General features: G+C 41.7%; 1 protein-coding gene across 2 annotated transcripts in view; it reads right to left on the reverse strand.

The window, feature by feature from the left end:
* ANXA2 (annexin A2) overlaps nucleotides 1-11,136 on the reverse strand; it is a 47,468-nt gene that overhangs the window by 34,688 nt on the left and 1,644 nt on the right. The window contains exons 1-2 of one of the 2 annotated variants that reach the window (XM_008583159.1): nucleotides 10,838-10,842; nucleotides 2,924-2,982 (exon numbers count right to left, since the gene is read on the reverse strand). In XM_008583159.1, coding sequence (XP_008581381.1) covers nucleotides 2,924-2,971 — 48 coding nt within the window. In that variant the 5' untranslated portion in view covers nucleotides 2,972-2,982; nucleotides 10,838-10,842. Of the gene's footprint in view, nucleotides 1-2,923; nucleotides 2,983-10,837; nucleotides 10,843-11,136 lie in introns of those variants that run through there. The other variant, XM_008583158.1, reaches the window with a different exon arrangement.

The following is an 11,136-nucleotide window of genomic DNA, read 5'->3' on the forward strand; positions in this document are numbered from 1 at the left end:
CTGGGGACCTGAAACCAGCATTTATTCAGAAAGGCTTTGAAAGTTTGAAATAAGCTAAAAATGTGGAAATGCCTGAATGACAAGTGTGTTTAGCCAAGTTTTTGCCACAGGCACATGAATTTCCACCGGTCCTAGGCTTTGAAAGTTTGAAATAAGCTAAAAATGTGGAAATGCCTGAATGACAAGTGTGTTTAGACAAGTTTTTGCCACAGGCACATGAATTTCCACCGGTCCCCTATTGCTGAGCTCACAATTCTTTGAAAAGCAAATGTAAAATGCTTGCCCACTGGTCTCTATCAGATACTCAAGGGAAGTACCTTCCTCCGCCTCCCTACACTTGGTCACCCCTGTGGCACCAGGGTGGTCTGGCCAGACAGCCCACATCCTCTTCGGGTTGGTCAAGTTGCTGCTCCTCTTCTCTCTCCTCTCTTCTCTGTATTCTTCTCTCAGCCTTCTTTAACACTGTCCCCTCTGCCTCCACTCTTCCTACTATTTTTTTCTCATTGCCTTAAAACCATACCCTCTTCTTTTTCCAGTGCTTTTCAAAGCCCACTACTCTTCCTGATCTGACGGATAGGAACCTTTCCCCTCCCAACCTCACCCCACCCCAGATTGGGCTAAGGACAGCGGTGTGCTTTTACGTCAGTTCTCCTTTCAAAGGCATTAACTTCCCTCCTTCTTTGAAATGCTCTTACAGTTTTCCCCCTATCTGCTACCCAGTCCAGCCAAAGAGGACGGGCAACATGGTTTGGTTTGGCTGCAGGTTGGTGGAGAATCCACTACTGCCCCACCCTCAATGTCAAGGCTGCCATCCTGCAGTATCCCCACGGCCTTCCCCCACACCAAGTACATAACGCCCACATAATGTGATGACTTGATCTTGGTGCAATTTCTACAAAGAATCAGACTGAAGGGCTCTGACTGACTTCTCCACCCACAGGCATCACATTACGAACCTCGCAGCACCCACACCATTGGGTTTTATTGGCACTGAGGTTGTAAAGGTAAGCAACTAAGATGCCATCCTCTCAAATGTCTCCCAAGACATGCCAGAAATCTCAGGATTAAACATATGTTTCAAAATGTACTTGTGAGAACTGTCTTTGCCAAACAGTAAATCCAGTTAATATTTGTAACTCTGAAACAAATGGATTATCAAAGTTTGCTCCATCTAATTCACTACATAAACTTTCCAGTAAGATTAGTTCAATGAAAATGAAGCACGTGTTCAGGAAAATTAAAAGCCAAAAGTGCTATTTGGGAATACTTATTGTACTGCTTTGGTAGCTACAAAATATGGATGGAAATCTCAGGAAAAGTATTTTCCCATTTATGAACAGTGCCATCGGTTATTTACAAAGGCAGACAATCTGGCCGTTGAACCATATCACATATGGTTTCATTTACCAGGAGAAATATTTTATTCCAAAAACAGTTGAGTGGGGAAAACTTTTACATAATTTTATAGTATCTCTGGAAACAAAATTAAATGGATATGTGAACCTGTTGCCTATAAGATCCACATCTCTGAAAATTAAATTATTGAAACAAAAGTGATCCTTCTTCCCTTAAAATACTGGAGAATATGTGACATTTTCTATTTCAGTGCGTTCTGTCCACACAAAGAAATGTAGCAAAGTAACTACAAAGGATACATGAAAAGCCCTCTCAGGAAACCTGATACTAAAACAACCTAATGATTAAATCCATTAGAGAAACAAATTATTTAGCACCTGGACTTGTCTGGACCTCAACATGCAGCTTGTATTGTAGGAACAGCATTCATAAGCTCCAAGAAGAGGAAAGTTGTGTTTTTTTTTTTTGTTTTTTCTGTGTTTCAGCTTGTATTGTAGGAACAGCATTCATAAGCTCCAAGAAGAGGAAAGTTGTGTTTTTTTTTGTTTTTTCTGTGTTTTTTTTTTTAACTCTCTAGGCTTTGTACTCCATACAACCTGTGCTTACACAGAACTCCATTCATTTGAACAGTTTGATGGCAAGCACATAAACAATACAGAGTGACCCAAGTTGCTGTCAACCCTCTTTTGAGTGCTTCTTTGCATTTTAATTTCAGTCAGAGCATGTTTTGAAATATCTGCAGGCCATGGCTACGAACCAGTGTCAGTGCCAAGTTTTTGTAAAAACTATTTCTGCCAAGATGACCTGGAAGATGTATGGTATGATTAGAAATTTTCCATATTCATAATGTACATTCCACTTGATTCTGAAATTATTTGCGATGACTTATAATTTCAGATATAGCTTAAAACATTTTAACTATTAAAAAAAAGAAGCAAATGCATCAGAATTTCCAGGTTCACATATTTCCTATGAAAGACTAATTTAATTCTGAGCTCCCTGATAGAGATAGCAAAAAAGGAAACATGATAACTTATAATAATTTCATTATTTTGCTTTTTAAAGAAAAAAGAAACATCCTAGCTCTTTTGGAGGAAAGCTTTTACCAGGTGCTAAATTTAAAAAAGAATAGTATAGGTCCTTGTCTGGAATAACTTCCTGGACACTGTAAGAAGTCCAAAAGATGCAGAATCATTTTTGATATAGCTGTAGCTTATGCCAACCATTAATAAAATCCTAAAGCATGACATTAAAAGGCATGTATCATCATAACAATTAATACATTAACATGCTATGTATGGAAAGATAAAATTCCAGCCATCCCAGTGTCACCATCTCTGTCCTATTTTAGTGTGATGGCAAAAAAGTTTCTAGTGCCATGACATTTCCTTCAAATTGAACTACTAGGAACAGATAAAGTGATAAGGAAAAGGGGAAAACCAAAAAATAATGACTGTCTGAATTTTGTCTCCATTTTCCCTAGATCTATAAGGAAGTAGAGTAGCATGGTTATTCGGAGAGATGTCCAATCTGCAAAAATTACATAAAGTAAAGATGATATACTTACATCACCCTCCAAGCTGAGCTTGCACAGAATTTCGTGAACAGTAGACATTTTGAAAGAAGCTGGAAGAAAAGTACAACAAAAGTCTTTAGGAAGAGACTTTCCTGTCCCTTGAAGCACAGTGATTCATTACACTCATTTCCACTATTTGGACCATTTCATCTGAGGATACTGGAGTAATTTTTGCAAACAGATGCAATTCCCATCTTATGACTGGGAAAATTAAAGCTTAGAGATGGTTTGCAATGGGCTCCTAAACTGGCCTGTCTTTCTCTTGCTCTGATTAAACAGAACCTGCGGAGACTGATTTGTGAATGCAGAACCAAAATGCTCCCCAAGGCTAAGGCAACCTGTTCTTACAGGATACGACTGAGTCTTTCTCTTCTCATAAAAGGTGAGGAGCTTGTCAAGCCAGCCACTCCTTCTGTATTTCTCATAAGTAAATTAACATATTGAGAAGGGCCTGAAAACGACGGGTGTGAACTGAAATCAGTAGCATTTTTATGCAGGCCTATCACTAATTGGAACTCTGTTATGATCCATAATCATTTTCTTAGTCCAGTGATGCTTAGAAGATATTAAACTTTTTATGAGACAGTTTTTCTTACATTAATTCATTCCATAAAGGACTGAATCCCTTGTATTTAAGATTCAAAATGGCTGAAGTGAAGTCATCTTCTTCCAGCTAATGCACTTAATGCGCCAGCAAGACAACAGCCTGATGAACTGGCTTTCCAGCTTTGAAATCACACAGTTCTCAGAATGAATACACCCAAGCCCTGCCAATAAGGAGGAATCGATCAGCAGCAAATTTATTTCACCAGAGCCAAGACAGATCATTCCACAAAATCACCCCAAAATACAGAAAAGAGAGCAGCACTGCATCCTGAAGTGGTCAGGAACAACATTTAAATTGCAGCAACTCCTGCTTTGGTCTCTTTTTGCTAAATATTCTTTGATTGAGGAAATTGTGCACATGTAAATTCAGCTTTCTGTTCCCTTTAGTTTGCTTCATCTAAATATTTTCATAAAACTGGTTTGGAGAGAGTATTTGACACACACATTTGCTAACTTATAGGAACATTTTAGACTATGCCGATTCCAGGTTCTATGTGGGGTGGGAGGTGAGGGAAGGTAAGAGGAGAGGATTCACCTTTTCTTTGTGGTTAGGGATATATTTCTGCAAGATTTTCATCCTCAGCTCTCTCCGAGACCACTCCTCTCCCTAATGCTTTTTAAGCATGGCAAAAAGAAAGTCAGCGAAAGCTATTCCAATTGCCCCCACCCCCACACCTCTCAGACCGACTCCCCTCCGCAATATGTCCTGCCAATGGGGTATAACTCTGGTTTGCAAAGTCTTACTCTATAAACAAACTGTAGTACATATTACCACATTTATGAGACAATGAAATATTATTCAACACTGAAAAGCAATGAGCTATCAAGCCATGAAAAGACATGAAGGTAATTAAATGCACATTACTAAACGAAAGAAGCCAATCTGAAAAGGCTGCATACTGTATGATTCCAACCATATGACATTCTAGAAAAGGCTAAACTAAGGATACAGTAAAAAGATCCATGGTTGCCAGGGGTTGGGGGGGAGGAAGAGATAGATGGGCGCACACAGGATTTTTAAGGCAGTGAAATTATTCTGTATGATACTATAATGGTAGATACACATTTTTAAACATTTGTCAAAACCCATAGACTATACAACACCAAGAGTAAATGCTAATGTCGACTATGGAATTTGGGTGATAATGACATGTCAATGTAGGTTCATCAATTCTATCAAAGGTACCACTCTGGCAGGATGTAATAGTGGAGAGGCTAGGTGTGTGTGGGCAGGCTGTGCGTACACAGGAACTCCTGTACTCTCTGCTCAACTTTGCTCAATATTCCAAACTGAAATGTGCTCTAAGTGTAAAGGACATACTGGATTTTGAAGACTGCGAATGAAAAAAAAAATGTAAAATCTTTCATTAATAATCTTTATATTGATTATGATACATTGAGCAGATTGGGTTAAAAATTCAGTGCTTTAAACTTAAAATTTATTAAATTATTTAATAAATACTAAAATTAAAATTTAATTAATTAAATTTAATTTCACCTGTTTCTTGCACTTTTTTTAATGTGGCTACTAGAAACTGCACAGATGCATATGCAGCTCACATGCTATTTCTATTGGGCAGTGCTGGTCTGGAGGATCCCACACAGCCATGGTCTGATCTTAATCCAAAAACTGTGGTCAGCTAAAGCCTAAGGTTGAGATTTCTTGTCAAGATGGACAAGTTTGAGTCTTCCTTGATAGAGTAAGAAATCTCCAACTTCAGCTTGGGCCAAGAAAAACTCCAGAGGATATCATATTACCCTCCATTCTGAGAATTACCAAAGCAGAGGTGAATTTCCTAAGACATCAACCCCCGCTTATCCCTGACCTATCACCCCTAGAACTCAGTCAGAAGTGGACTGGGTCTGCGGTCAGGGATAAAGCGTTGTCATTGGCCTTGCAGAACTCTAGTCACTACTGTAAAGAGCTAAGAAATAAAAATGCCCCTCCCCCACCAAAAAAAACCAGACACCATCAAGTCAGGATTGCAAACACAATTGTTTCCACTTACAAAGTGTGGATTAAATTCCACTTATTTATTAAGTCAGGAACCTCACATTGGTTCTGATGTTTAAGAAATCTTAACTACAAAGGCACAGTAAGTTTTGGGGGATTGTTCTTTTCAAGTTGTCTTTCGGGCTCTGAGCACTGGCTTTGCAAACAGCTGCCTAATGGTGGCCCACATGGGACCCCCGAGCCCTGCACAGATCAAAGAATGAGATGCACTTCACACTCTCCGTTCACATTCATTCTTCTTCCACAGCCACAACACCTTGCAGAGACACATAATGGAGATTTTTTAAAGCCCCACAAATCTTCCTTTCCATTTCACCATTTATAATTGTGCTGCTCTTTTCTCAAATCAGTCCTACATGCTGCTATCAACTAAATCTCTCTATTTCATCTTGTCAGAATAGTTCAAAATCAATCCTTCATGGTTTCCTTGTCCTCCAGCAGAGCCCAGCCTTCAAAGATTAGCATCAGAGCCCAGCTGCTCATTCTCTAACTACTCCCCAGAAAAAGGAGACTGAAGCCAAACTGTTACTTGCCTCTCCCCCAACTCACGGTGCCCCTTCATCTATAGCACGTTGGCTCACGTTTCCTTCCACATTGCCTTATATCTACTTCTATTTACAGAGACCCTGTCCATTCCTCAAGTCACCACTAGTTTGGCATCTGCTCCACTAGAGTCACTGCGGCCCCCATTCCACAGAGCTCTCTCCCACCTCACAGTGCCAGAAGCACTTTTCAATACCACTCCGTTCCTCCATTCAGCAGAGCGTGCTGAGTGCCCTCCAGACGCCAAGTATTCAAATGACGAATTCGTAAGTACCATTCCAAGCAGTAGGGAGTACATTTGACCTCATCTCCCCTACAGAGTCCCCCATTCTCCCATGGATTTAAGAGTATCTTTGTTCACTCTAGGTGCTGAATAACTTTTGAAAACAAAGAGTTGTTAATCTGCATAGGTAATGCTTTATATTATTTATAATCATTCTGCAGAAAAAGCAAAAATGTCCCAATAACCACAAAGTCACAATTACCACCTCCCCTACAGAGTCCCCCATTCTCCCATGGATTTAAGAGTATCTTTGTTCACTCTAGGTGCCGAATAACTTTTGAAAACAAAGAGTTGTTATTCTGCATAGGTAATGCTTTATATTATTTATAATCATTCTGCAGAAAAAGCAAAAATGTCCCAATAACCACAAAGTCACAATTACCAGAAAGCAATATCCATGAAGCTTGCCATGACTCCATGCAAGAGCCTTTTGTATCCATATAAATATTTACTACTTCGTGTGACTTTAATGGCATACATATTTCCACCTTAGAAATAAAATGCGGCCCTCACTCCCTCACTCCATCAAATCCCGTGGCAATGCGGTCATTTTGCCTGTGATCGATTAGTCGCTAGAAGAAACAGTCGGCTTTGCCACTCAAAATGTTGGCTAAGACATTAATTTAATACAGTACATTTGACTAATAAGAATGTGTCAGTGTGCTGTTACCCTTGAAAGCAGAAACAGAAAGTCTTGGCAGTGCCACTGTAGGTTACAAACACTGGTAATATTCGAGTAATCAATCAACAAACCCACAGCAAGCACACACTGTGTCTGCACTACATTAAGGGCTGTAAACCACACATACAAAACCGTGAAGTGCAGATTCCCACCGCTCTGTGAGACACCTGTGAGACTAGCCCAGGGCCCCCAGCCAAAAAGTAGCAGAGGCAGGGCTAGAGCTTAGATCCCTGACCTCTGGGCCATTGTCCCTTCAGCCTCACCACTGTGGTTCTTCATTCCAAGAGATTAAGACACAGAGTGAGAGATCAAAGTGATACGAGTGAGATCAGCTAAGGGCTTAACAGCGAGGTACTGACTGCTTAGGCTGAGAAGGTCAAATCACCAGGGAGGTTCCAGCCAATTCTGGGGGAAGATCTGGAGATGTGGGAGGAGATGAGTATCTCAGGGTGGTACAAGAACAAGAGTATATATTTGAAAACAAGCAATGTCCAGTGTGGTGCCCTGCAGGGAATCTAAAATACAAGTTTCTGAATCATGCAAAGTTAAGCTTGGCTATGGGAATACTGGAGGGCCCGAAAGCAAAAGTGATTGGGACCCAATACTTATATTTACCTGTTCCCCAAAACATTAGTTCTGGAGCCTGAATTTTCTTATTGAAAATAATCACTCTGCCTTTAGTGCACCTGTTGTTTTGAATGAGAATAAAAATTAAGTCTCTGTGCCCTATTAGACAATTCTCCCTCTACTAACCCCTCATCACTGTGTAATATTCATAAGTACATTAAAAGCTCCTTTTCTGGCTGACTTCTCTACAGAAGATGAAAGTGGCAGTCAGCACCTCTCTTTCCAGCACTTCAGCCTCACCCAGTTGGCCAACTGGTTTCAACTTGCAAACAAGAAAAAAAAAATCAGCTTATTCAATATTCATTCTGTTGTGAGTACCTCCACACACCAGTGCCTTCCTTTCCCAGGGAGGGCTGGGCCACTAGACAATATCACTAAGATGGCCCCTTATCAGGGAAAGTTTTTCTGTTTAAGAAAATAAACTAGAGAGGAACAGGGAGTCTTACCGAAACAGCCACACCCACCTCAAACCGGTTTGAAATAGTTTACCACCAGGGTGGGAAAACAGACTCACCTGGTTCCACCCTAGTGAAGGGATCGGTTCCCTCTGGCCTTGAAAAGATTAATAATTAAGACTGTTAATTGCCTGACTAGAAAAGATCTTAGTGCAAAGCTAGACATTAATGAATCTGTGCAGTTGTCAGAAACAAGTCATTTACATTTAACATAAGGACTATCTTAGGGATAAATTAAGGCTTTGTCCTTCTTTAAACACCCTAGAGATTTTATTGTACAATATCTTATTGTTTCACTCCAAAAACAGAGTTACAACAACAAAAAAAGGAGAGGCGAAGCAGCTTTAACCTCTCCCCCCCAAAAGAAAAGTAAAAGTTTACAAAAAGGTTGAAACAAAGTAAACCTAATAGTCAACATTTCACATGGTAAGAGCAGGTTCTACCGAACTGAAATAAGAAGCTGCAGCACCAGAAAGCCCAAATATGAATTGAACAAACAAACAAAAAAGCATGTAGCAACAGGGCTGGTCTGCAGAGTAGAATCTGGGGCGAATCCAGCAGTTTCATAGACACACCCACTCATAATTGAAACGTGGTGTGTTGATGGGTTACCACAAAACAGATCCCTAGCAACCATGGTGAATCAATTAGGGACCGGATGATTCAAATGAAGATTTTAAAGCAAAAATGGGTGGGGGTGGGAGTGCAGAGGGTTGGAGTTCCCCACCAAAGCCTTTCCCCCGTGGAATTTTAAATTTAAAAGAAATGCATGTTTTGGAGGGGTTGGGTAGTTCCCACTGTTTCCACCCTAAAGCATCTTTATTTAACAGAACCTTCTTGAAAGAACATATTTTCTCCTTGGTTTTTGTGGTCTTGATTAGTGCCTGAGTCCCAAGGTCAAGTTGTTCCCCAGAATTCCTGGAATTCTGCGCAGTGGCCCTGATCAGACTGAGCAGGATGGACACAACAGCCCTCGCTTTAACTTGTCCCTTTCTCGGCCTGACCTGAATCAATATTTGTTTGCTACCTACACACTTGCCAATTCTTGCTCTCAGAGCCTCTTCTCTGCTAGTCTCCTGATATGGGGTTGGAGTGGGTGGAAAGAGACTGGCAGGAAAAATGATGTCACTTGGCATGAAGCACTTTCAGGGTTGGGAAATTCAGGCCTTCATGTCTACAACTCAATTTCAGTGTTTTATGGCCCACATCTTGTACTTTCAGTAGGGCCTGGCTGCCTACAGAAAACTCAGCATTCCATATCTTCAACACTCTGGACTTACCTACCAAATACCTTAAACACACACACACACACACACACACACACACACCCTGCACTGCAGTCAGACTGGGCTACGTCTTTTCCAAATACTCTCAGCCCTGTCCTGCTACCTCTCCAAGTTCCCTCCACCAGGAACATTGTGTCTTGATCAGCTGGCATCCAAATGAGACTTCAGCATGCAGAAAATAATACATGTTACCTTGCTCACTCTCCCCTCCTTGCTCTGTGCTCTTGCTGCTGTGTGTGTGTCTGAAACATCGTGTGAGTGTGTAAAGGCCAGCTTCCATACTATCCACCCACAGGGTTTCTAACTTATTCATTCCTGTTTCCTCATAGTCTGAGCATACAGCAGGCATGCAATCGTGTCTTGGGATGGCTTACATACACTGGGTCTTTCCACTTTAGTAGGTCTCTTTCTTCTTCTTTGCCAACACACTCTCCTTCCTCAATTTTCTTCCTCTCCCTCGGACTAAACATTTCAAATGCTGTTCCAGTTCCATACTTTCGGAGCTGGAGGCTTAAATTCCCAGCCCCGGCAAATCGTTGCAAAGCCTGGCAGATCACTTCGGGGGCAGCCTCTTTCTCTCTATGATGTGTAGCCCGTCCCTACGCCAGTCCAGCCCCCACCTCTGTACTGTCAGGGCTGCTTGGGTCCCAGCTCTGTCCACCAGACAACGTGGGAATGTAACCTACATCTCCTTTTAGTATGGAGGCCACAAGGAGGCAGGACGCACAAGTGGCCTTGGGACTCTGATGTTCCCTGAGCTGTGAATGCATGGACTGGGTGTGGCAAGGAGACAAAGAGCATAAACCAACGGTTCCAAGTCAAAGCCACTCCCTGGAATCAGAGCTTTCCACCCCAAGCTCAGGATTAGAACTCAAGAACTCAGACCATTTGCTTGCTACTGACTTGTGCTCTAACATGGTTGAGCTCAGACCGCTGAAGCTTCAGGGTGTACCCGAGAAGGGAGATTCGGAGGTGATCTCAGTGGAACCACCCAGAAGCACAAGTCTAGGCATCTCCTGACTCCTACTGCTGACCTGTCCCCTCAGCAAAGTAGACGAGGACAGCCTCTGGCAACAGGAGAAGGAAAAATATAAGACTGAATGGGCGGAAAGAATTTTTTTACAGGGCTGGAATTTCCTCCGGTGTGGCCTACAACTAGAATAGGGTGTGACACCAGAGAAAATGAAGGAAGAGGATTCCCATGTGCAACAAAAAGAACATTCCACTTCTGTTTAATTCTCACAATCAAATCTGGAAGGCAGGTTAGGTCATCACAACTTTAAACAACTCTTCCCTGAGGCGACCTAAGTGTGATGCTCCAGTCTGTGGAGCAGCTGGATTAAAGGGGAAATGAGCCCTAGCTGAATTTGGAAACTAACAGTAATTTGGGAAAATGTAAAATCTAAAACCTGGGCCGGCCCCGTGGCTCACTCAGGAGAGTGCGGCGCTGGTAGCACCAAGGCCACGGGTTCGGATCCTATCTAGGGATGGCCAGTGCGCGAGCGTGGTGCAGACCGCAACGTGCCAAGGGTTGCAATCCCCTTACCAGTCCAAAAATAAGTAAATAAAAAAAATAAAATCTGATACTGCTATACAATTCACTGGTTTGTGTCTTTTCTTTCTCTCCTGCTACATTAAAGCTCTAAAGAGCTGGAATTTTTCTTTTTTTCTTTTTGTCTGTTTTGTTCATGGCTGTATCCCCAGTGCG

The sequence above is a fragment of the Galeopterus variegatus genome, unplaced genomic scaffold (genome assembly GCF_000696425.1).
Source record: "Galeopterus variegatus unplaced genomic scaffold, G_variegatus-3.0.2 Scaffold2841, whole genome shotgun sequence".
NCBI lineage: Eukaryota > Metazoa > Chordata > Mammalia > Dermoptera > Cynocephalidae > Galeopterus > Galeopterus variegatus.